General features: G+C 30.4%; 3 protein-coding genes across 3 annotated transcripts; 2 read left to right on the top strand and 1 right to left on the bottom strand.

The window, feature by feature from the left end:
* Positions 1-5,027: 5,027 nt before the first annotated feature.
* LOC108811786 (high affinity nitrate transporter 2.6) lies at positions 5,028-7,136 on the top strand. Its single transcript, XM_018583880.2, has 2 exons — positions 5,028-5,952; positions 6,142-7,136. The coding sequence occupies exons 1-2, from the start codon at positions 5,125-5,127 to the stop codon at positions 6,928-6,930; spliced, it is 1,617 nt and encodes a 538-aa protein (XP_018439382.1). The 5' UTR covers positions 5,028-5,124; the 3' UTR covers positions 6,931-7,136.
* A 1,128-nt stretch (positions 7,137-8,264) lies between these two features.
* Positions 8,265-9,299, top strand: LOC108813338 (uncharacterized). The gene is made up of 2 exons (XM_018585867.1): positions 8,265-8,449; positions 8,735-9,299. The coding sequence occupies exon 2, from the start codon at positions 8,759-8,761 to the stop codon at positions 9,164-9,166; it is 408 nt and encodes a 135-aa protein (XP_018441369.1). The 5' UTR covers positions 8,265-8,449; positions 8,735-8,758; the 3' UTR covers positions 9,167-9,299.
* Positions 9,280-11,879, bottom strand: LOC108813337 (serine carboxypeptidase-like 48). Its single transcript, XM_018585866.2, has 9 exons — positions 11,470-11,879; positions 11,178-11,346; positions 10,939-11,058; positions 10,665-10,808; positions 10,427-10,577; positions 10,231-10,322; positions 9,884-10,142; positions 9,629-9,762; positions 9,280-9,547 (listed from the first exon to the last, which is right to left on the bottom strand). Exons 1-9 carry the CDS (start codon positions 11,811-11,813, stop codon positions 9,431-9,433), a joined length of 1,530 nt encoding a protein of 509 aa, XP_018441368.1. The 5' UTR covers positions 11,814-11,879; the 3' UTR covers positions 9,280-9,430.
* Positions 11,880-25,759: the final 13,880 nt, after the last annotated feature.

Raw genomic sequence — 25,759 nt, forward strand, 5'->3', positions numbered from 1 at the left:
GAGAGAGAGAGAGAGAGAGAGAGAAGCTATTTCTTATGAGGTATATTTTTCAAAACTATCGTGGGTAAACTTTTATATTGACAAACCCTACTCTAAAAGGCCCTATATCCAGGAAACCCGAAGGATCTATTTGGAGAGGTATAGTATCACCGCGCCGACATAGTATCAAATTTGCGACCTCTGGAAGTCATTTGTGAGAATCTCAAAGAACCACTACGCCACATTGAAACCTCAAATCTGTTGTGGGTAAAATTGTATAGTGACTAACTCCACCCCAAAACCCATAAGAATTTATTTAGAGAGGTATAGTGCCACCACACCAGCAGAGTATCAAACCTGCGACTTCTAACAGTTGTCTTTGAGAATATCAAGAAACCACTAGACTACCATAATATCTCAAAAATTATTGTGGATAAACTTTTTATAGTGAATAACCCCATCCCAAAAGGCTCCATATCCAGAAAACCCGAAATATTTATTTGAAAATGTATATCACCACCGTGCCGACAGAATATCGAATCTGCAACTTCTGGCAATTGTCTGTGATAATCTCAAGGAAGCACTAAGCCACCCTGAATATCTCTAAAAAAATTTAGGTAAACTTCTTATAATGATTAACCCCACTCCAAAAAACTTCATATCCAGGAAACTCCAGAATAATTTATTTGGATAGGTATAGTATTACCGCACCGATAGAATACCAAACTTGCAATCTCTGGTAGTCGTCTGTAGGAATCTCAAAGAACCACTAAACTACCTTGATATCTTGTTTTCGTTTTTTTCTTTTATATGCAGCTGCCTCTTTCTTCTTCTGACGGCTATGTGCTTGTACAGGCGTCCGCGGCAATTAGTAGCTAGTACGATGCAGCGACTAGGTCTTATGTTTTCTTAACCGTCCCATCGCATGTGTGACACCTTCGTATGGAGGATATACATGCTCAACTCCAACAAAATTGTAATGTTAATTTCATCAGCGCATTAGAATTTATTTCAAGCATGTTTTCAGTAGATGTGTCTGGATCATTTTATAGATTCTTCAAACTTAAGCACAAGGCTCTCTTCCATTGACTTTCTAGAGTGGGATGGGACGTCTCATGCTCTCTTTTTTCTCCTCCAAACTTCTTTAGTTATATTGCCTTGATAGCAGCAAAGTAAGAAACTTCATATCCCCATATTATTAATTCAGAAGCATTTTAAAAATTTAACCTTTAAAAAGTAAACTAATTTCGATGTTGCCATTATGCCTATGTGTCACCCTCACAATCCTCCTCAGCCATCATTTAAAATTATCCTTAATTTACTAGAGTAATTATATATAATGTCATTGGTCCTATTATATTTGTTATATTCTCATTCCCAACATATTATTTGGCTCATTCTTTATATTATTTGACACATATGCATTGCAAACATGTTATATAAAATGAGTTGTCGAGTCCAAGGACACATATGCATTTCGAGTTTTTTATTACATTTTTCTTTTGCATCTGTACGGATCATATTTTTTGTATGCTAATTATCACATGCTTTGCTGATTTTGCTATCATATATGTGTACATAACTTATAATTCTTTTATATATTCTTGAACTTATACATTCTTTTATATATATTTTTTATTCTTACTGACATTCTTTTATATATTCTTGAACTTATACATTCTTTATATATTCTTGAACTTATACATTCTTTTATATATATTTTTTTATCCTTACTAACATTCTTTTATATATTCTTGAACTTATACATTCTTTTATATATTCTTGAACTTATACATTCTTTTATATATTCTTGAACTTATACATTCTTTTATATATTTTTTATCCTTACTGATATTCTTTTATATATTCTTGAACTTATACATTAATTCTTTTATATATTCTTGAACTTATACATTTTTTATATATTCTTGAACTCATACATTCTTTTGTATATATATATGTATGCTTACTTGCAATATGAAATATGTAAAAATGCATATATGTATACATATACTTATACATTCTTTTATATATTCTTTTAATTATACATTCTTTTATATATGTGTGCTCTTTTTTTCAACATTTCGAATTTCGAAAATAGGAACCACATACAACATTATTGCATGTTTTGGAATATGGAAGCATATAAAATTAGGAACCAAATTTATAGTGATTTGGGGGTGATTGATATTATTTGAGCAAAATATCTATAATTTCGAGGATAATTTTATCAATCTTGACCATGATATTTATGCATTTCCTAAATTATGAAAAGATGATCTACAATAAATATAAACTTGCTAAAATTTTGGTCAATATATGAAATATGAAATATCTAAAAAATGCATATATGTATACATCTACTTATACATTCTTTTATATATTCTTTTAATTATTTTTTTATATATATGTGTGCTATTTTTTCAACATTTCGAATTTCGAAAATATGAACCACATACAACATTATTGCATGTTTTGGAATATGGGAAGCATATAAAATTAGGAGCCGAATTTATAGTGATTTGGGGGTGATTGATATTATTTGAGCCAAATAACTATAATTTCGAGGATAATTTTATCAATCTTGACCATGATATTTATGCATTTCCTAAATTATGAAAAGATGATCTACAATAAATATAAACTTGGTAAAATTTTGGTCGTTAATAATGGAAATTGGACAAATATATTAATTAGAATTTGTTGGATAGCTGTGTTGCTCACCAAAATTATGACTGTGTATGACACGTGTATTTATGTTTATAATCGCATACACTCCTTGCTATTTGGTATGGCTTCGGTATATAAGTGGACCATTATTTTTTCAAAGAGATGCAGTGACAACCAACTATTTTAGCACAAGACCGGAACATATACTTTAAAGTCTAAGGTATATTATTTTACTAATAATGTTAACCCCTATATATTATTACTCATACCATTTTGACAATTTTCACATATAAAATATGTAATGTTCCCTAATTTTTTTTTTTTTATAAAAAATGTTCCCTAATTTTTTTTGGAACATTTTCACCCTGCGCAAGGCGCATGTCATATCCTAGTCTATACTGTTAAAAGGGAAGCAGTCTTAAAAAATCTACTTATGAAAGTTGTTTTAACTCTTTTCTTTAATTAATACTATTATGGTCCACCTTATATTTCACCTATTAATGTTACCATAAGTTTCTCTAACAATTATATAGTGTAACAATACATTATTTTAATTAATCAAAATATCTACTCCTATTTATAAGGAACATTACTATAATTATATTAATTGATTTTATCAATCTATTTAAAAAGCACTACAACCAAACAATAATTAATCTAATATCAAGTGGCAGTTCACAAAACTTATAGATTTTTATTATAAGATATGTATTTATGATATTAAATTATTACTTAGATTTACATAAAGAAGTAGTATAACGAAGCACATAATTTATTATATGTTTCGACACATAATTATATATATATATATATATATATATTTTTTTACCACGAGAAAATCAGAAGAAAACTAAAAAAATATTCAAAAATCCAAAAAAATACTGATACGAAAAACATATCCGAAAACTCAAACAAATACTCAAAACAAATTCAAATATATAAAAAGGTCTAAAAGTTTACCTAAAATTTGACTTGAGAAACCAAAAATACATAAAATTTTATCTGAATATCCAAAATTTTTAATTTTTTTGAGATATTACCTGAAACCCGAAACTATATCCGAAAACACAAACCTAAAAATTAAAAATTATTTGTGATATTCAAAATATTAAAATACACTTAATATACACAAAATATTTTGGGTACTTTAGACATCCGATCGGTCTTGGATAAGACATGGACTCGATAGAGACTCGTGGGTCCAAAAAATACCCAATAGGTACTTTGCCGTGGACCCGGACCAAACCCCAATCTATATTTCTGGGTCAGTTTCATTCTAAATTTTTAGATTCGGATAAAATGTCTATGCCTAAAAAAGAATTACATAAGCTTGTGCATGCACAATATCAAATAAATCAATTTATAAATTATATAATTTTTAAAATCTCTTCTTTGATATAATACATTTTGTAACACAATAACGTGCAACAATAAAAAACTACTATTTCAAAATCTTTTAAAATATAAAATAAACCGCGCTTCTGAAGCGCGGATCAAAATCTAGTTTGAAGTTTAAAAGAATACCTATAGTTATTAGCATATGGGTGGTTTTGAATAATATAATACTATTAGTGATTAGTCTAGAATTTATATTATATATGAATAATAAAAAATACGAAACTTAATTAATAGCTCATGAGGTTTTGATAATTTGTATACAACTTGCGAAAATGTTTTTTTTTCCATTTAATTTCCAAAACGAAGTCAATTGGGTGCTCGACCACATGGGATAATAAATAAAAGAAAAACCGAAATCAGTATTTAAAAGTTTTACATCGAACCGTACGGTCTGATGGCGTTTACCTTTTAGTTAACGTCAAGTGTCAAACACTTACATCAACCATTAAGAACTTCGTGTAGATTAAAGATTAATATAAATTATATTTTACTATAATCAGCTGGAAACCTCCATGCAGTAGGCAACTACTCAACACAGTTGTACGTTAACTACGCACACGCAAAATGGACGCTATGCCAGCGGTGAAAATGACACGTTATATAATGTATCTGTTATTTGCATAGCGGTGCCGGTGCGTTACGGTTGTTATATAAATGTTCTTGAGTTTATAGAGATGTATATGGTACAAGTAATTAATGAAACGTATTAAGATAACTAAATAAACAATTTTATAATGAACGTGGCACGTAATTTGCATTACGCATAGACTGCATATACTTATTACTAATAGAATATTCTCCATCTCCGTGTGAACTACTTCTGAAGGAAGCCACGAAAACTAAACATAAGTTGTGATCGGTAATAATAATAAAACTGATTATTCAAATCCACCTAACCATACCCTCTATGTCCATACGAGATCTCCAACTCCTCTATAAATTGATATGTAAGTTCTCTTTTCCAACTTACACCCAAAACAAGAAAAAACAACGTAGGGCACAAAGAAGAAAACATAACCCTCCTCATTTGCTAGAGTCTTTCTTTAATTTCTCCCATTTTCTTTGAACAAAAGAACAATGGCCCCCAATGGAGACGGCTCTATCGGGAGCTCCTTGCATGGAGTCACGGCAAGGGAACAAGTCTTCTCCTTCTCCGTTGAAGATGGCCCTTCGTCTCAAGCCATCCGATCAGATGATCCCACGGCTATGTTCCCCATCCCGGTTGACTCAGAACACAGAGCAAAAGTGTTCAAACCACTCTCATTCGCCAAACCACACATGCGAGCCTTCCACTTAGGATGGATCTCTTTCTTCACTTGCTTCATCTCCACCTTCGCGGCCGCACCTCTAGTCCCCGTCATCCGCGACAACCTCGACCTGACTAAAACTGATATAGGAAACGCCGGAGTCGCATCCGTCTCTGGCGCGATTTTCTCAAGGCTCGCTATGGGTGCCGTATGTGACCTTCTAGGGGCACGTTACGGCACAGCTTTCTCTCTTCTGCTCTCGGCTCCAGCTGTTTTCTCCATGTCTTTCGTGTCTGATGCGGGAAGCTACTTAGCCGTGCGCTTCATGATTGGTTTTTGCTTAGCTACATTCGTGTCATGCCAGTACTGGACTAGCGTTATGTTTACTGGTAAAATTATCGGACTCGTTAACGGATGTGCCGGAGGTTGGGGAGATATGGGAGGAGGCGTGACTCAGCTACTCATGCCAATGGTGTACCACGTCATCAAACTCGCCGGAGCCACTCCTTTCACGGCGTGGAGGTTCGCCTTCTTCATCCCCGGATTTCTTCAGATCATTATGGGCATTCTTGTCCTCACTCTCGGCCAAGATCTCCCTGACGGTAACCTCAGTACCCTCCAAAAGAGTGGTCAAGTTTCCAAAGACAAATTCTCCAAGGTAATTAATTACATACTATATTATAAATATCAATATCAATATCTTTTATTTTATAAATATTAAAATAAAGTATCGATATTTAAGATATAATACAAGTATATGCGATCTTAATCATATCTTTTCCTTGTTGTTATGTATTATTTTATAGGTATTCATATCTTTTCCTTGTTGTTATGTATTATTTTATAGGTATTCTGGTTCGCTGTCAAGAACTACAGAACATGGATCTTATTCGTTCTTTACGGATTCTCTATGGGAGTTGAATTAACGATCAACAATGTTATATCTGGATACTTCTACGATAGGTTTCACCTAACGCTCCACACAGCCGGTATAATAGCAGCCAGCTTTGGTATGGCAAACTTCTTCGCCCGTCCCTTCGGTGGCTACGCCTCAGATGTAGCTGCACGCCTCTTTGGCATGAGGGGACGGCTATGGACCTTGTGGATCTTACAAACCGTTGGAGCTCTGTTCTGCATCTGGCTCGGTCGTGCTAGTTCACTCCCTATAGCTATCTTAGCCATGATGCTCTTTTCCATCGGCACACAAGCCGCTTGTGGAGCCCTTTTCGGCGTTGCACCTTTTGTTTCCCGACGTTCTCTTGGGCTTATCTCAGGACTAACTGGCGCTGGAGGAAATTTTGGGTCTGGAGTTACTCAACTTCTTTTCTTCTCCTCGTCAAGGTTTAGTACAGCTGAAGGACTTTCATTGATGGGTGTTATGGCGGTTGTTTGTACTCTTCCGGTTGCATTTATACATTTCCCGCAGTGGGGAAGCATGTTCTTGAGGCCATCGCAGCACGAAGAAAGATCTAAGGAGGAACATTATTATGGAGGGGAATGGACAGAGGAAGAGAAGAGCTTAGGACTACACGAGGGAAGTATCAAATTCGCTGAAAACAGCCGTTCCGAGAGAGGCCGGAAGGCTATGTTGGCTGATATTCCAACACCGGAGACCGGAACTCCAGCTCATGTCTAGTGAAGGATAAACACAATAAAATCGTTTTCCACACATAAATAATCCTCGACGATAGCTTTATGTTTTTTTTTTTTTTATGTTTCCTCTTTTGAAAGATGTGCTGAGTTAGATCCTGGCTTGATAAGTGAGGTTCAGTGAGCCCGGTGCTCGTGATGTAAAATGTCGTTCTATATGAAAGGATTCTCCATCAATTTTCTCTATGTTTATTGAGCCGTGTCTTTAAAGTCTTAGAAAATTAAATTACTGATTCAAGAATCAAGTACAGAAAATGAACGAGTGTTTTAAGACGCAACTAGTCATAATTTAAAAGTCTACATGAAGAAACATTTCTTCCTTGGAGAGATGTCAGGGCGATTATATAAAAGAAAGACCAAAGAAGAAGCAATTAAGTTGAGTTTTATGAAAGTTATCAAAACAACAAGAAATATGTGCTCTTTTACAAAAAAAAAAAAAAAAAAACAAGAAAGATGTGCTAAAATATCGGGATTGGGTTTCTGAAGAAAAGAGTACATCTTCTGAAGGCGCTAGAAGCTTGTCTTTTTTCGGGTCAAATGCTAATATGATTTTAAGCCCTGTTCTTTTCGTCAACGCTGACGCAGCGGTGAGCGTACAAAATTAACAAAGAAAACAGAGAGTTGTAAGTGCAGCGCCGTTAAACACTTCCCGCCGGGCATTGACGCTACTCATCTTTTCCGTATTTCTTTTGCCGCTGTAAAAAGTAGCGTCTCCCGTACATCCCTGATTTGTCGCTAACGTCAGTTATTGACTCTCTATTTTAACTTTCTTGCTGACCTGTCACTTTAAATCTTTCATATTTTGGTCTGTTTGCCGCTGACACTCTGCGTTCTCCAAAAGAACAGGGCTTCGTTATTCGTTGATAACAAAGTCATATAAAAATGGGTTTTGTTAAGATATTTGATGTCTAACACATAATTTTTTGCTATGTTTCAAACACTATATTTAGCTATTTAGGGATTATTTTGTAAATTCTACTTCACTTCTCTTATCACTTCTGTAAATACTTATGAATTTTGCATAGATACCTAATTACCATTGTTTTTTTTTGTATATTGAGCCAAATTTTCCAAACATCTATCCGTTTATTGGTAAAGACGTCTCATCATTTCACTCTAAAAAAATAATCAGTTCATATACAGAAAAAGAACAACCAAAAAGCAAAAAAAAAAAAACAAAAGACCATTTTAGAAACTAGTTCAAGGATGCATTGTGAAACCTCCACCGTTATGGTTCATTAGTTTTATGGGCCACTTCAGCCCAACTATCTAAAACTTTTTTTAAATTCAGTGGCGTCGTCGTTCGTCCAAACGCAAAGGTGAATAATCGGTTTGGGTATCACAAATAAGCCAACCGGTTAACAGTATGTTAGGGTTTGGTCTGCTTCGGTTCTGTATAAGTCTTTCTCGATTTCTCTCTTCTCCAAGCTCCTTCGTTCGACTCTGGACAATTTCCGGCGACTTGGACTTGGGATTCCGGCAACTCAACAGACCTCGATTCCCAGGTATGCCACTTTACTCCCGTTTTCATCTTCTCCTCGTCTCCCTTCCTTGGTACATCAACCTGGATTCGCTAGATGATTATTTAGTGAAATTAATTGTGGTTCTTAAAACTGGAAATGTTCTGCCTTTTTCTTGATTTGATATTTTTTTTTTAAATAGCTTTGCATCATGGTTTCGTACAGAATGCATAAGATCTTGTCCCTGTCCTGTTCTGGTCCGTAGAAGGTTAACTTTTGCTGTTTGTTATATTTTTCACTTGTTTTTGAGCTCTCTTCTCAATGTTTCAGATCGAACAGGCTTTGATAGAACGAATGACGGTTCTGAAAAGGTACGTCCTGAGGCTCTTCATGTCCATCAAGTACATAACAGCAAACGTAGTGGACAGAAACAACGGGAGAGTAGTGACAACAGCATCAACCGTAGAGCACGCGATCAAGAACTCACTAGAGTGTGGCCGCACTTGCAACGCCAAAGCAGCTGCTATCGTGGGAGAGGTTCTGGCGATGAGGTTGAAAGTAGAAGGGCTCCAAGATGGGCAAGGGAGAGGTATCCACGCCGATGTCAAGAAAGAAATCGAAAAGAAAGGGTTCAAGAGTCGAACCAAGGTGTGGGCTGTTATCAACTCGCTAAAGAACAATGGTGTTACGCTCATCCTCGATGATTATGATTCTGATGATGACAAAGATTATCGAGATCGTTCTTATGACGGTCATCGTTAACCTCACAAGCTTTACTTTCTGTGTCATCTTCTGGAATCTTTAGATTTGGTTCTGTAAACTTGGAACAGTCAAATCTTTGTAACAGAATAATTTTTCTTTTCGCGTTTATAAAAAAAATGAAGTTTCCTGTGTATTCATAGAAATAATTCACAAGGGTATATATTATTTAGTTTACTTATATAAGTTAAAAATGATGATCTAGATACGTAACAAGAGTACAATCTGTTTGGTGTTTGGAATCTCTGATGTTGAGAAGAAATGAAATCACTGGCGAGCGGTCCGACCGGTGGGTGTACCGAGCTTTCCTTGCATCCAATCCTTGAGCATTTGCAATGCTGCTTTTGGCTGATCCATTGGAACCATGTGTCCAGCATCGTGGACCTGTAAAAAAGGTTGTCCCCATTTCAATTGAAGTTAATATTATATCGATGGGATTAGGTTCAAGGTTTTGTTTTGGTTTACCTTGAGGAAAGTGAGTGAACCGTGGTTCTTCATTAAACCGGCTTCTTTATTATCTACATTGAATGGAACCGTTGCAGCTGCTACAAACTCTTTTCGCCCTGACCATTCCATCTCGTGAACCCATTTCGAGTTTCCTGTCGAGAACATAAACCAAGAAGAAGATTTTCAATCAATTAATCTCAGATTAACCGGTTGAGTAGAGACAAACGTTGCAACTAGCATCAAGCACATGGACATAGAGCAAAGGAAGCGTACCGAGCCAATTGCAGATGAGATCGTACTCTCCAGCATAGATAAGCATCTTGATTCCATCTTCGAGCAGAGCGGGAATCCCGACCTCAAGATTCTTCATCCAATCCAGCTGCATTGCATCATAGACGGCGGTACTGCATGACACAAACTTGATATCTCCAACACCTAATGCCGTGCGGACGGATCTCTGGTTCAAGAACTTCTCCATGTTCGAGAAATCATAGCACAAGCTTCCTTTGCATTGTTTCCTCACGTCGTAGTACTTCAGAAAGAGAGAGAAGTCTTGTAAGTTACCTCAAGAAGAAAGAAGTAAAAAAAATGGATTGATTGAACTATGTTTTGATGCTCACGTTTACGTTTCCAGCGATATTCATGATCTTTTGGAATATGTTGTTGCATACAATGTAAGAAGACGCACAAGCTTCATCACTTCCATCAGCGCCTTAAAAAAATCGCGTAAAAAAGAAAGAAACGACTTGTAATCAAAAACTTTTGAATGTTTTTTTGTAACGTTTGTTTAAAGAAAAGAGGATGATAAATATTTACTGCATTCTTTGATGGATTGTTGACAAGATTCGTAATCACGGTTGAGGTTATCGTGATCAGATTGTGAGATCAACTTCATGTCGAGCGCGTAATCCGCGTATGCAGCATATTGGATCTCCGGGTTGGTCAAACCGTTACCAATCGCAAATCCCTGATGTAAACCGGGTTGGTTTATCTCAATGTTGAAAATAAGGGTGATAATACAATTTAACAAGAAAATAGTAGAAACAGGATTTACCTTAAGGTTGATGTGAGTTCCTTCCTTGTTCTTGTTTCCACGGTGAACTCTTGAAGCCAATGCCGGAATGTAATGTCCGGCGTAGGATTCACCGGTTATGTAAAAATCATTCTTCACGAATTGTGGATGTTCTTTGAAAAATGCCTGCAAAGAAAGCAAACAACATATTAGAAAAGAAAAAAAAGATTTTCAAGAAGACAAGAACATATTTTATGTGATGAAACAGAGGGAAGTTCTTGACAAAAAAAAACAGAGGAAAGTACTGAAACCGAACCTGTAAGAAGTCGTAAAGGTCATTACTGACACCATCCTCATCATGTCGGAGATCACTTTCGTCCGATGTATAACTAAAACCAGTCCCTACCGGTTGGTCCACGTAGATTAGATTTGACGCCTAAACATTTTTAAATTAAAAAAGAAGCTAAATATTAAAAATCAAAAGAAGTGGTTGAGATTATTGGTTTCTTGTTGGGACGAGAAAGCGTGTTTTGGTTGACCATTTTTCTAACCAACCTTGTCCCAACCGAAATCGTTCCAAGCAAGAGAAGAGTTGTTGGAGACGGTGAACGGTCCGTTCTCATAGAACAGAGCCAGTTCGCTGCTGCAACCGGGTCCACCGGTTAGCCAAATCACCACAGGATCGGCTTTGTTGCTTCTTGACTCGAAGAAGAAATAGAACATCCTGTAAATAAATTGACCATTAAAATCTCGGAATGTTACTTTTTAACTTTCTGAAAATTTAAACCGGGATGGTTAAACCGGTTTAATTCATGGTTTACCGGTTACAGTAAAATTTGGAAGTTACCTGGCTGCTTTTGAGTTAGGAAGTTTGTAGTAACCAGCATGGTGACCAAAGTCCTGAAGCGAAGGAGAACCGCCGGAGTCACGGCGGTCAATGGCCGCCGGCAAATCAAAGTTTCTCTCGACGAGTCTGGGAGCCTCGGAACCGTCTTCAGGGATGACATTGACGTCACGGGTAGGCATCAAGTTGAAACCTTTGATTAACCTCTCCGCCGTGAGAGTGGGCAAACTCGCCGACGAAGAGAATGATAAAGGGCCGTTTGTGACAGGTTTGGAGTTTGAGGGGGGGAAGTGAGAGAAAAGGAATATACAGAGGAGAAATGTGAGAAATGATGTTCTCGAGTCCATTTTGTTTTGTGTTTAGAATTTTTGTTTGTTATGTGAGAGAGTTGGGTTATGGGATCGAAGAGATTAATGTATTTATAGAGTTAGCTTCTTTAGTTGCTCGTATACATAGAAATCAAAAGAAGAGAAAAAAAGTGATGAGTTTTCCAAATTTTTTATTTTATTAATTTTTTTTTTTGTTTGCCACCTCGAGAAAGGTAATCAGTTGCCCGAATAAAAAACCCGATTCGAACGCATAATTTAACATCGCTCTATTTTTCACTTTAAAATAAAATTTAGAATAAAATGCTCCAATTGTACTTTATTTTTTACTATATAATAGAGTGAAAAATAAGTTCACTCCAACTATAGAGTAACCTTTCTATTTTTTTGGTTCATCATTTTATTTTTTACTCTAAAATAGAATACAACTGAAACAAACTTCAACTCTATTTATTATTTTTTTTTTCAAAAAAATTTTTACTCTTTTCATAGTAAAAATAGAGTAAACCATCAGAAATGTCTTAAAAAAATTCAATCTAAGCGTTCAGAAAAATAATTCAACTATTTAAAAATAGCCATATGTTGATTTAAAGATCGATATATTTAAGTTAAACATTTGAAATGATTAAATCAAGTGATAATGTGGACAAATATTTGATGTTATAAAAAAATGTGGACAAATATTGTTCTCACTTATTGAGTAGTTGCCTCACAGGTTTAAATAAAAATTTATTAAAATCTCGTGAATAGTAGTATATTCATCCCAGAGAATATTCATCCTAGAGAATCAATCAGATGGTAGAAATAAAATCACTGGTTCACTATAAAAACAATTGAAGAAATAACCAAAATTCTAATGTTATTGGTTATGATATTTATAAATTCTCCTAGAACAAAAATATAATATTTTGGAATTGTGAGAAGAACCTTTTTGTAGCCACTCTAAACCCAACTTGCTCTTTCGAGAAAAAAAATCTGAATATGATTGCGCTTGTTCAAGAACTCATGACACCACAAATTAAATTAAGATGGATACACGTACCTACCGTAATATTAGAATCTTTAGTTTTATGCACATAAATTTTCGCAATTGCAATCAATTCGTTAGAAAGGGACAAAAGACAAAGGCAGTGTATAATTGTGCGAACGCTAGCTATATCGTTTGCTTTTGCTTACTGTCTGTCCAAATCCTTGCTTTAATTTAAACCTTTCGTATTATTTCTGTTAGAGGAATCCTTTGGACAGACATGGACAAATCAATGAGTGCCTGCCTTTTATTTTCCCTTTTTAAACATTATTAGAGAACTTTATTGAATACTTATGATCTTTTGCAGAAAAACGCTCCAAAAACTAATTTGAAGCATACATAATAAATCGGATATCTTTGGAAGAGCTTATAGTGATATTTGGTGGGGTTGATAGTTAGAGCAACTGCATTAGAGGGTCAAAGCAGGGGTTCACATGTTTTTCAAAAAAAAAATAATATAATAATGAGTTGCCATTGAACCTGGGTCGTAGAAATTCGCCGCAGTGATACCGAGTCGTCACTGTTCCGCGGGCCCACGACACGTGACGGTCCGTGATAGATTTAATCATTATTTTTTTTTTTACTGAAAAGTCAAACAAAAAAAATAAAATTAAAATAATACTCCCTCCGTTTCATATTAAGTGTCGTTTTAGAGAATTTTTTTCGTTGCAAAATAAGTGTCGTTTTAGAGTTTCAATGCAAAATTTATTAACTTTATTCTCCATTCTATTTTTCTATTGGTTGAATTGTATCGGTAATGATGTTTTTATATTGAAAATATGCAAAATTAAATGCTTTCTTAATCCGTGTGCACAAGTCTAAAACGACACTTATAATGAAACAGAGGGAATAAAAAATACATGGGTAATCGAAACAGGAGAGTTTACTGATGCGCATGCCCTTAACGAGTGAAATACAACAAATGAGTTTCCAAAAAAAAAATACAAACATGGATATGTTAAAATAGTTAAAAAGAAAACTAATTACTCATCCCAATGTAACACATGTACTGGAATTTGATATGTGCAAATTATCTTTCTTTCATTTCAAAATTTAAAGCTTAGATCAAAATTATATTATTAAAATTCAAGTACAAATTAGATTTGTTTGGAAATATGATTAGTAATTAAAAAAAAATTGTTTGAAAACATGGATAGTATATTAAAAAATATTTGTTTAGAACATGAATAACAATTAAAAAAAAAGTTGTTTGTTTAGAAACATAGATAGTAGTTTTAAAAAGGTTTATTTGGAAACATGTATAAATATTAAAAAATAGGTTGTTTGGAAACATGAATAACAATATAAAAATAATATAATGATGTTTGGAAACATGACTAACAATATATTAAAAACAAAATTGATATATGTTATTAAGAAAATTTAGAAATCCATTATATTATGAGAAACTATCTATTTGGACCAATTTTATAATATAAGAAAATGAACTAATCTAATTATCTAAAACATTTTTATTTAAAATGATCATAAAATAAAATTTAAACTTTATACACATATTTCAAATCAAAATAATAATATAAAGTTGATTTATATCAAAAGTTGACTCAAAAATTTATTTTTACTAAAATATTTTCCAATAACCATTATTAAAAATGTTTTCAATATATATAAGAAAGAACACAATACAAAGTTCAATTTCATATTCCAATTTAAATTATGGTTATTATATTTCACATTAAAGTTTTAAAATATAATATATGTGGTTATTTATATGATAGTACGTATAAAATACTATTAATTATATGATTACTTATATGATGGTACGTATAAAATATGATTAATTAAATGTGAGTGTTTATGTTACTAAGGTTTTGAGTAGGGTGGGCGTTCGGATACTCATGGTCGGTTCGGATCTATTTGAGTTTCATGTTTTCGGGGTCAAATATTTCAGCCCCATTCGGATATTTCTAAAATTTACTTTGGATTCGATTCGGATCTTTGCGGGTTCAGTTCAGATTGTGATAACCTATTTAAATTAATTTTAAAATTTAAAATTTCATTATATACTTTAAATTTCTCAAAGTTTATAAACAAAATAACATATTACATATAAATTTGACTAACATATGTCCAAATACCTAAACTTAACATATAATTTGGTTTGATTTAAATATTTTGATAGATAATCAATAATTAATTTAAGTATTTTTGGTGTTTTGGATATACTTTAACTATTTTAGATATTTACTTTTGACTATTTATATATATTTTAAGTATTTAAATCAACTTAAAAGTACTATATATATTCTGGATGTTTTTATATACACTAAATCTAAAAATGATTAATATATATATCAGTATATAAGACTATTCCGAATACATTTGGGTATCCGAAATATTTTTGTTCAGATCTGATTTGATACTACTTTTTGGATTGGAATTGGTTCGATTTTTTGGATTCAGATTTTTTTGCCCAGCCCTAATATTAACATGAAAAATAATAGCAATATATTTTATAAAAAAATACATCCACACCGGTGCACATGTCAAAATCTAGTAATATGTTAAAAGTGTCAATTACAGTTTATAATAATTTAGAAGTTTTGATGAGTCTGTGTTATTGATGTCAAAAAAAAAAAAATTTAGAAGTTTTGATTTTTTTTTTTTAATTTGGTAAGTAAAAACTGAAACTTTATTTTAAGATCTCAAATATATTCAACGTCTGGGTATGCGAGAAGTAATTTTTGATAAATATTACAATTTTATTCAAATTACAAAATTACATTCACATAGTGTTAAGTTCTAACTAGTACTTTATGACTACATCATAATTTTAGTTTTTTTATCGACTGTTTTCTGAACTATAAAAGAAAGTTATACAATCCAACTAAAATAAATTCAATAACCGTTATCATAAAATAGGTTTTTAATCTAACTAATATCAATGTACTCTTATTAAACCAAATATTTCTTTTTACATAAAAATGGATACAATTTTTTTTTGCATAAACAATGAATGCATGATTCCTCTTTCACATATATTTAGTTTACAATAAACAATTTGATTGGTAGTTTACAATAATTTCTATATTGTTTTAATTAAAATGAAAAATTATTGATATTATTGTAAATACTATAAAAACTAAGAAAACCTCAAAAGGTCTTGTATTTTAATTGTATCGATTAACTTGGAGTTAAAACAGAATTGTCCTTCTATTTATCCGTAACACATTAATTTTTAAAGATATTTTATAAGTTAATTCAGTTTTATAACACATCTCACATATGCTAAGTTTGATTTAATTTTATTATAAAATTAATTTTACATAAATATTATACATGTTGAATGGCACAATAAAAGTTAAATCGTGAAAGCGTAAATCATAAACCAACTCATCACGATGTCAAAAAAACAATTCATCATAAAACAAATAAAATTTGCTATCTAGCCATTAGTTTCTTCAGCTGTGCATCGTATAACTTAACTGGAATATAAGAGATTTACTTCCTTAGTGATTGCAAACCCTCTTTAATCATTTTCAGAACAGTCACGGACCAACCAAACTACAAAGAATCTAAAAAGATGATTTACGAGTTTAGCATTTTTTTTAGTTCCATGAGGTTTGAACCGAATCCCGTGATAGATGTCAATCCAAAGCTAACATCAATTTAGATAAATAATGTAAAATATATAAAAATATATCCTTTTTTAACAACTAGTCATTTCGAGAAAGAACCCAAAAAAAAATTCATGTGAAACAGCATCTTAAGTTCAAAGAAAACAATATAGGACTAATCAAATTCAAATAATCAAAAGTTTGACATAAACTAAAAAAAATCCAACAATTGATATCAGAGTCAGGATAATAAAATCTGTAAAAAAAACTAAAATATCCTTCAACTATAAATGGGATGTTCATGGCAGAAACCAATCAAAGGTCATGAAAATTCAATCCAAGTCCCGCACAAAGATATCCAACTATGATTACAAAATCTGTATCGACAAGTAAGAAAGAGACAAGAAAAGATGCTGAGAAGATTCATCAGAGAAAATGACACAAGATAAATGTGGTCCTTGGTTTAATAGAGAGAATGAGAAATGTCAATCCAAGTCCCGCACAAAGATATCCAACTATGATTAATAAATATCTTTTGGAGATGAACTCAAAAGTAAATTCATGTGAAGCGGTCTTTTATATCTAAAGTGACCAATATCGTAATAATCGAACAATAAAAATGAATATTGGCTCAAAAGATCAAATATCTCGTAATTTTCCCGAACCTGAAACCACAACATATAATATTAGTTTTATCCAACAGTCACTTGAACAGAGGACTTTTTACACATTAGTCATCTATTCCAACTGATCTAATGAACTCTGATAAGATGTTAGCACATTAACACCATATATAGTTAATTTCTCTTGAGAAATGCCGAATAGAAGCCAATGTAGCAACATATAGTTTAGCAAAAGTTGCACGAGTAAATCTAAAAGCTATGTTATCATTTGGATGTAAGAGCAACCACAACCGTGAGACTCCTTTAAGAATCCTTAGAATTTTATTTTAAAATATTTTATTGTTATTTGGCGGGTCGCCACCTAACAGCGGGCCCGCGAACAGTGACAAACTTCCCAGCGAATTGATCCTTAAAGAAGGGCTTGAAGAGGCCAATCCTTGATGTACCGCGGGACCCATCGAATTTTTTATTATATTTTACCTAGGTTTTGGGTCTAAGAAAATGGCAAGAGGCTCCATTGGAGTTGCTTTAATATATCTTGTTTTGAATAGTGTAACCTTTATAAAACTAATGAATTAAATTTCCAACAAAAAAAAACTATCAGTTTCTCATTCTTCATTTTGTGACATTTCTTGATTTGGAAACTAAAAATATATCAAAATACTGTCCAATAACTAAAAATGAACGAAAAAGGACTCAACCAATGTTTCCGAAATGTTTATCTTTGTCCATAACTTCTCTTTTGAAATATGGAAATATCCTTATCAGTCATATAAAATCCAACTTGTGAAAACCTCTTAAGTCAGTGATTTAACTAAAATTTCACTAATGATTTTACATCAGATTTAGTTTCGAATTCCAAAAAGATGAAATTATACAGATTAATAGAAAAAATATTACCAGAGAATCAGAAATCTTCAGTATGGTGCAAAGACTACCACCAAGTGTGATTCTCATAAAGTGGCTCAAGTAACACAGTCAAACGTGAATTGTCGTTAAGTAGATAAAATTGCCGGCTGTAAATTAGTTTGTAATATTCTCACTAGTTTGTAATAGCATAATTATCCATTGCTAAATGATTCTAACTTTGACTTGATCTGATATATTATGAGATTGACCACAACATTTTAGTTAAAACATGTTTATTAATAAGGGTCAAAATGGTGAAAAAAAAAGAATGAGCGAGAATAGTTAATTCCTTATCATTGCTTAAATTTTTTGATAGAATATTTATTTTCAATGTTTCTTTTTCTTATTTTAATTTAAGTGTTTAAGGAATCATAAAAAAATTACTCATTATTAAATACAAAAATTAATAATAAGGAACATTTTTTATTTCTTACTGTTTTGTTTCTCTTCATTCTTTTCTTCTTTTCTTCTTTGTTTATATTACTTTTTTTGTAAAAAGAAACAGTTAAGGATGATATTGTCATATCAAATTTGGTCACAATTTATAATAATATTTAAATATTAATATGAAGATTTACATGTATAAAATTTAGTGTAGATTATGTACTATGATCTATCATGTTACAGAAAGGTATAAGATATTATTTTTTTGAATTCAGACTAGAGATACCAAATTTTTATTTAACCAGATTTTGAAAATGCAAATATTCAAAAACAGTTTGATTATAATGATAACTAGATCTTGACTCGTGCGACCGCACGGGTATTAAATTTCCTTTTTAGTTATTCCTTAGCTATGGAGGGAATAGATGAAAAAATGCCAACTTAGTTTAATAGATGAAAATAACACAATAAAAGTTTAAATGTTTTAGCGCTTTAGTTCTCGACCCAAAATCCCGGCTAGTAAATCAGGTGATCCGTAAGTATTAGGATTTGACAAAAAAATTCATTAATTAAAAACATGATAAAATCTGTAAAACCCCAAAAAACCACATCAACCTCACCGCACCGGTTAACCCGGTAAAACTCTATAAAAATTGATAATATTTTACGTGTTTGATAAAATAAATCCGTTAAAAACTATAACATAAAATATCAACTATATCTAAATCTATCAGATAATTAAATAATATTAAATATTAATAGAAACATCAAACTACGATTCATATAAACATTTATGGATAGAAAAATAATAAGAGTAAGATGTGTTAAATTTATTTTAGTGTTTTAAAATCATGTAGTGTGAATAGACAAATATGTTCATGTAATGTTATTTATTGGATAGTTAATAATGTTTATTGCTATTGATAATCAATAATATTTTCAAGCAAAAAAACAAAGAAATAAATTCAGTCAAATTCAAAAAAAAATTAACTCCCTTATACAAATGCACCAATTTTACATTTTAACATTATAAAGAATATAATATAAAATTAAAATGCCATAAATATAGGAGGATGTCTTTGGAAATAATATTTTAAAATTGTGGTCAAAATTTGGCGTTGAATTTGAAAATATCTTGTTTTGTAGATATTGATAGATAAATGTGAGATATTTGTCTATAATTATTAGTATATTTAGGTTTATCTAAATATATTACTTTATCATATTTTAAAATAATAAAGTTGTGAGATTTGAAAAAAATTGACATATGAAATATAATCAGACAATATGATGTAATTCATGATTGATATTTTTAGACATGTGTAGAAAAAAAGTGCAGAAAATATATGATTCATGTTCACTAAGAATCTACATTTTATTACACCTATAGTTATTTAAGGTAATTCGTATATACAAATATTTAATATTCCAACGATTTTTTTTGTTAATTTAAAATAGATTTTTAGGGCATACATTTATTAATTTGTAAAAGACAAATGAAACTAAAAAATAGATTCATTAATTGTTAGTGACATGACAGTGTAAATAATTTAAAAAACTAAAGGGTAATTTCTAAGTGTACTTCTAGATTTTAATAATATAGATGTTAGAATATATTTTAGTGTCTTTATTTTAGTTAATTAATATTTCCTATTAAATTAAATGGTGTGTCCAATTATAACTGATATTTCTGTAAATACATGATTCTGCAGGTTATTCCACCACGCATTATTCATCAAATATAAGAAAAATTGAACAAATATATTAACTTAATTCTATTATAAAACATTAAACATACTTTGACCAGTTTAAAACAAATTAAAAAGTAATTAGTCCACTTACAAGTTAAATATTTAAAAAATTAGTTTATTGACTCTAAAATAATTTAACATACCTAAAATAACTAAGTTCAACTAGGTATGTTATTATTGTTATTATTAAATAAAAATCAGTTAAGTAAAATTTGGAATGCACAGATCAAAGTATAATCAATTTTAAAATATTTATCAAGATAAACAAATAGATTTGGACGTTTGGGTCTTTGAGTCGGGTTCGCACTGGTTCTTTACAGATTCAGGACATTTGGGTCCTAACCATTTGTCTCCAATAGTCACTTCTAAATTTTTGGTTCCGGTCGGTTCGTCTCTGGTACGGATCGGTCTTTTCTTGATCCAAATCGGTTTGGGCCTATAATTAAAATACTTGTAAAATATTCGTAATTTCTGGATCCAGATCGAGTTCGAGTATTTAGAATCTGAAAAATACAATATATACCTAAATTCCATCAAATTTTGTCAAAATATATCATACATATCTAAAATTTTGCAAAATAACTTAACTATTAACAATTAAAATAAAATATTTTTAAACTCTAAAATTTACATTTAAAACTTTATATTACTTAAAAATGTTACAAAATAATAACAAAGATTGTTAACAAAAAGAAATTTCAACTAAATCATAAAATAAAATATGGAAAATATAATACAAAACCATAGTTTTGGATATTCATGTTTGTTAATCAGGTATGAATCAGTTCTTATCGGGTCAGATCTATTTGAGTCGGTTCTTTTCAGCTTCAGATCTCACGTTTGGCATATGTTTGCTTTGCTGAGATCTTTGAAGATGATTCCGTACTACAACGGGTCGGTTTTTTCAGTTTTTTTTTCACAGAAGAATTTTGGATTCCATAGGTACTCGTAAGTTTTCGATTTGATTTCAGGTAGAGTATTTTTGGGTCGGTTCCATTTAGAATTTTCAGATCTGGATAAAATGCCTAGACCTAGAAACAATATACATAGGATAAAAGGTTCAGGCCTAGAAACAAATAAACGTAGAATATGAATGTGATACAGTAAAAATGTAGAAAAATTACAGGAGAAATAAACTATAGTTTTATCAATATTTTTGTCCATTTATTATTAATATGCAGAAGAAATGGACTGCAATTTTGTATGTTTGCTGAACATTTTACATGAAATAACTGTCGTGCAAACACAATAGAGAAAAAAGAAAGTAACCAAAAAGAGAGGTTCAATGGGTTATTATCTTTTTTTCTTTTCCTAAAAATACTACTTACAACTATATTTATTTATTTATAAAACCAAAAAGTTTTTGTAATATTTTAAAAAACACATATATTTATTTATTTATTTATTTGACATATTCATAAATTTAAGATAATTTTCTGTAAAAAGTAATTTTTTACACATTATTTTAGTATGCTATAAAATATATAATTATACTAATTAATCTAACGAGAACATAACCAAAAAATGAAACAGTCACAGATATCATGCAAACACATTAATTTCTAACTGTTGTACTAATTGTACAAATCATTTAATGACGCTAAAATTTTCACAATCACTCCAACCAATCAGACTCTAATTAGTTGATATGCATTTGTTCTATGTATCCATTTTGAACTGCACATTTGTCCTGATCTGCATATTTTGAACTCACTCACCCATTCTATAATGTTTATGATAAAAAGAAAACTTAAGTAGATCATCTCAGATCAGGGGCGGACCCACGTAGTAAATACCTGTGGCACGTACCACATACTCTTAAAAAAAAATTGTCCACTTTGCAATACAAAGTGTACTATGTAGCTTAGTTGGTCTGCAGGTTAAAAGGTGCCCCATGCAGCTCAGATTCGAACCTAGTGTTTCATCCATGTTTTTCTTTTCTGTGCTTTTAATTTTTCTACAAACTCTTCACCATTTTTTCATAAATATTTTCTTTTGATTTTGCGACCAAAACTATTTTTAATAACTATTTTATTTTCTGTATTTAATAAAAAAAACTAATTTACCACATATTTGATGATGTCACTTTTCAAATTTATAATTAAAAATGATTAATTTTCAGAAATAATTTAAATTTGTGAAGAAAATGACTAAACTAACTCTCTTAAATTAGAGAAATTCTTTTGGATAGTTATTTTTAGTTTATTTTCACACAAAAAAATAGTTTTCAGAAAAGAGAATGACTAAAAGTTTTTATTAAAGGATAAAATGTGCAGTTTTATCCCTTGGATTAACTAATCTAAACTTAGAGTTTAGAGTTAATGAGTGCATTTTAGGGATGAGATTTCAAATTTAAAAGAAAAATATTAAAATTTTCAAAACAAAAAGATTATTTTAGTCATTTTATTTTTTTAAGGAATGTTTTTGTGACAAAAACTTAAAAATAGCTATTTGAGAGAATTGCCCAAATCTAATTGTATCCCTTAAAATATTAAATCCTAAACAATAATACATAAACCCAAATGTTAAAGTTATTGAATTTTCTTTTTTGGGAAATGGTACACAATTTATAGTATTTCAATCACTTTTTAATATTATTATTTTTTCAAAATAAAAACTCATAACTTATTAATATTTAACTTTGACAATTTTTTTTACTTAAATATTTTTTGATAGTTAAGGCAAAAACTAAAACTTAAAGAAATAATTTTTTTTGTGATGAAAATTACTATGTTCATATATAATTTTATGATGTTATTGAAAATAAATATTTAAAATTGTGAAATTATCCTTTTTATATTTATTCAATTTGAGAAGAATTAATGACTAATGTATTTTTGTCATTAATTTGTACTTTTGAAATATAGTTTAATTTGATTTATTAAATTATATTTAATACAAAATAAATTATATATTATGCTTTATATTAATTTATTTTCTGGGTCCGCCCTGTCTCAGGTTAGTTGCGTGCAAGGAATTAAATCCTCAACTTTTGCAACCAATCTTCTCTTTAAAACTGAGACACCCCGAACTTTAAGTACTTAATATTAATGCGTTACGAAATTCCTTCAGTTTTTAAGACCTCGACATTTCAACCAGTATTTACATCTGTCAATATTCATTCCTCTCTCGACAATCGAAGGTCACACAAAACTGAAATTGAATAACATGATGTCAACCCTTATCCCCAGATAATTTATTCTTCTTATGTATCCTTCTTGACCGACCCAATTATCTGTTGCTTCACTCGCGGTGTTCGAAAGAAAAACTCATCAATAAGGCACTTAATGCATTTTATAAATATTGACGTACAATGTTTTCAATATATATATATAAATATGTGATCATTTATACATATGTTTCTCATCTCCTAATAATTATCAAATTTATTTAGAAGGATAAATATATTATTTGGAGTATATCTGAAAAGATACGTCAAAATTGTGAACAAAAGTTGTTTGAATAAAGAAATAATATTAAAATACACTATAGAAAAATAAGAGTGTATGTAACTATGTATATTAAATGCATATTTTGTAGTGAAAATGATTCTGTAACCAATTTTCATTAATTTATTTAGCTCAATGCGATTTCCGATCACTGAAATTGATACCAATAATATATACTACTAGTATCTGCTTTTGAGAACTAGTTTTTAATCTACATTTGAGAATAAGCATGAAGTTCACTTGCAAACGAATTTCAATAATTTTATGATTCATTTACTCGTGATAACGCCTTGGCTTTTGTTTTTTTCTTCTTTAACGTCATTATAACGCCTTTGCTTTAAGCGCAATTTGTGCCTACAATTTTAAAAGTCTAGATCACAACAGAAACATGACACTGCGTTGAGGACTTGCCGTCTTCTACAAGTTGAAGATACACAAATTGCGTATTTATATACGCAACTATGCATTTATGTGCACAATGATCAATATGCGCGAGCATAAACACTTTCGATGTTGGAAAATTCTCAAGCAACAAATATATTTAAAATTTAAATTGGGGTTATTAAGAATGATCATCAGAAAATTTGCGTATTTAGAAATCTCTAATGTACACCTCTATAATTTTTTTCTAAAATAGAGATCTCCATTATAAAACTGAATTTTACTCTAATGTATGCATCTATGATAGAAATCCTCTATTTTAGAGAAAAATATAGATGAATCCTACTTTTTGTCTTTATATTTAAAGATGAAATTAACAATTCTCTATATTTTCTCCTATAAATAGAAGAACTCTATTATAGAGGCATACATTGGAGAAAATACATCTCTATAATAGAATTTTCCTGTTTTAGAGGAAAATATAGAGATGAAAATAAAGATGGGTTGGAGATGGTCTTACATACCTCTACGGCTCTACCCAGCTATGCATTTATGTCACATGGACCAATATATACAATGGCGAATGTAGGATTATTTTTGTAGGGCAATTCTTACATAAACTTAAAACATATAGCTAGAAATGTTATTTACAAAGAGAAATAACAAAAATTTAAACATATTTAACGAACTTTGAAAATTTTGTGGGGGCACTTGCCACGTTCTTGGACAATGTAGGTTCGCCACTGAATATATATGCTGGAACATATATATACTTTAAATAATGATGGCAAAAATAAATATATATACTTTAAATATTAGACTAAAACTATGATTGGTTCTCATAATTAGTATTTCAGCTAAAGTTATTCCAGTTAACTAGAAACTATGTGGTTTTCTGTATCATGTGTAGCAATTAAAAAATTTAAATTTAAATTATATTTAAGAATAAAATTCAGTTGATAAAATTATAGGTTTTATTATTTTTCTATCAATGTTTTAATATAAATTTTAAATTAAGTTAAACATAAAATAAAATAAAATTTCGATTTATTTTAAAGTACATTTAAGAACTATATATATATATTTAAAACTATAATTTAGATAATTTTCATTTATTTCTTTTGGTTAATATATATTAAATCAATTTGTATAAAGTTTTCCTTAAAATGATATGAAAAATAAATAAAATTTCTACTATTTAAAATCTATAAATATAAATAGGGAAAAATTGTGTTACATGTAAAAGTTTATATATATATATATATATATATTTAAAAAAAATTGTATAAAATCTTGAAAATCTTGTTTAGTAATAAAAATAAACTAAATAATATTTTGAAATTTATAAATACTTTATACTTACTACATTATCTAATATCATATTCAAATATATTTATTTATGATGATTGTGAGTTATTTCCGTATTCTAAAAAATTTACCAAAAATAGAAATATAGCAATGGTGTTTGATCTTAGTTGATTTACTTGCCTGTGAAAGTTATTGAATATTAATTATTGATTATTTTATATAATTAAGGCAATTTGCAATCATCAGATTAACTCTAGTTCGTATCATTATGTATATAAATATGTAGCCGAGAAAACACATCTAATTTTAAATAAAAAGTGTTGGAGCTGATATCCCTTTAGTATTATGCTGAAATTGTTTTTTATAACGATAAAGTCGATTAAAAAACTTAACTAATATTGACTAACCTAGTATGATACTTCCTCCGTTTTATAAAAATACATATTCTAAGAAATAAATGGTTTCAAAAAGATATAATTTTTTTATATTTTCAATACACTTTTCATCAATTAATATACGGTAACACATGCTCCCATAATATTACTAATATTAAGAAT

Source organism: Raphanus sativus, chromosome 6 (assembly GCF_000801105.2).
Source record: "Raphanus sativus cultivar WK10039 chromosome 6, ASM80110v3, whole genome shotgun sequence".
NCBI lineage: Eukaryota > Viridiplantae > Streptophyta > Magnoliopsida > Brassicales > Brassicaceae > Raphanus > Raphanus sativus.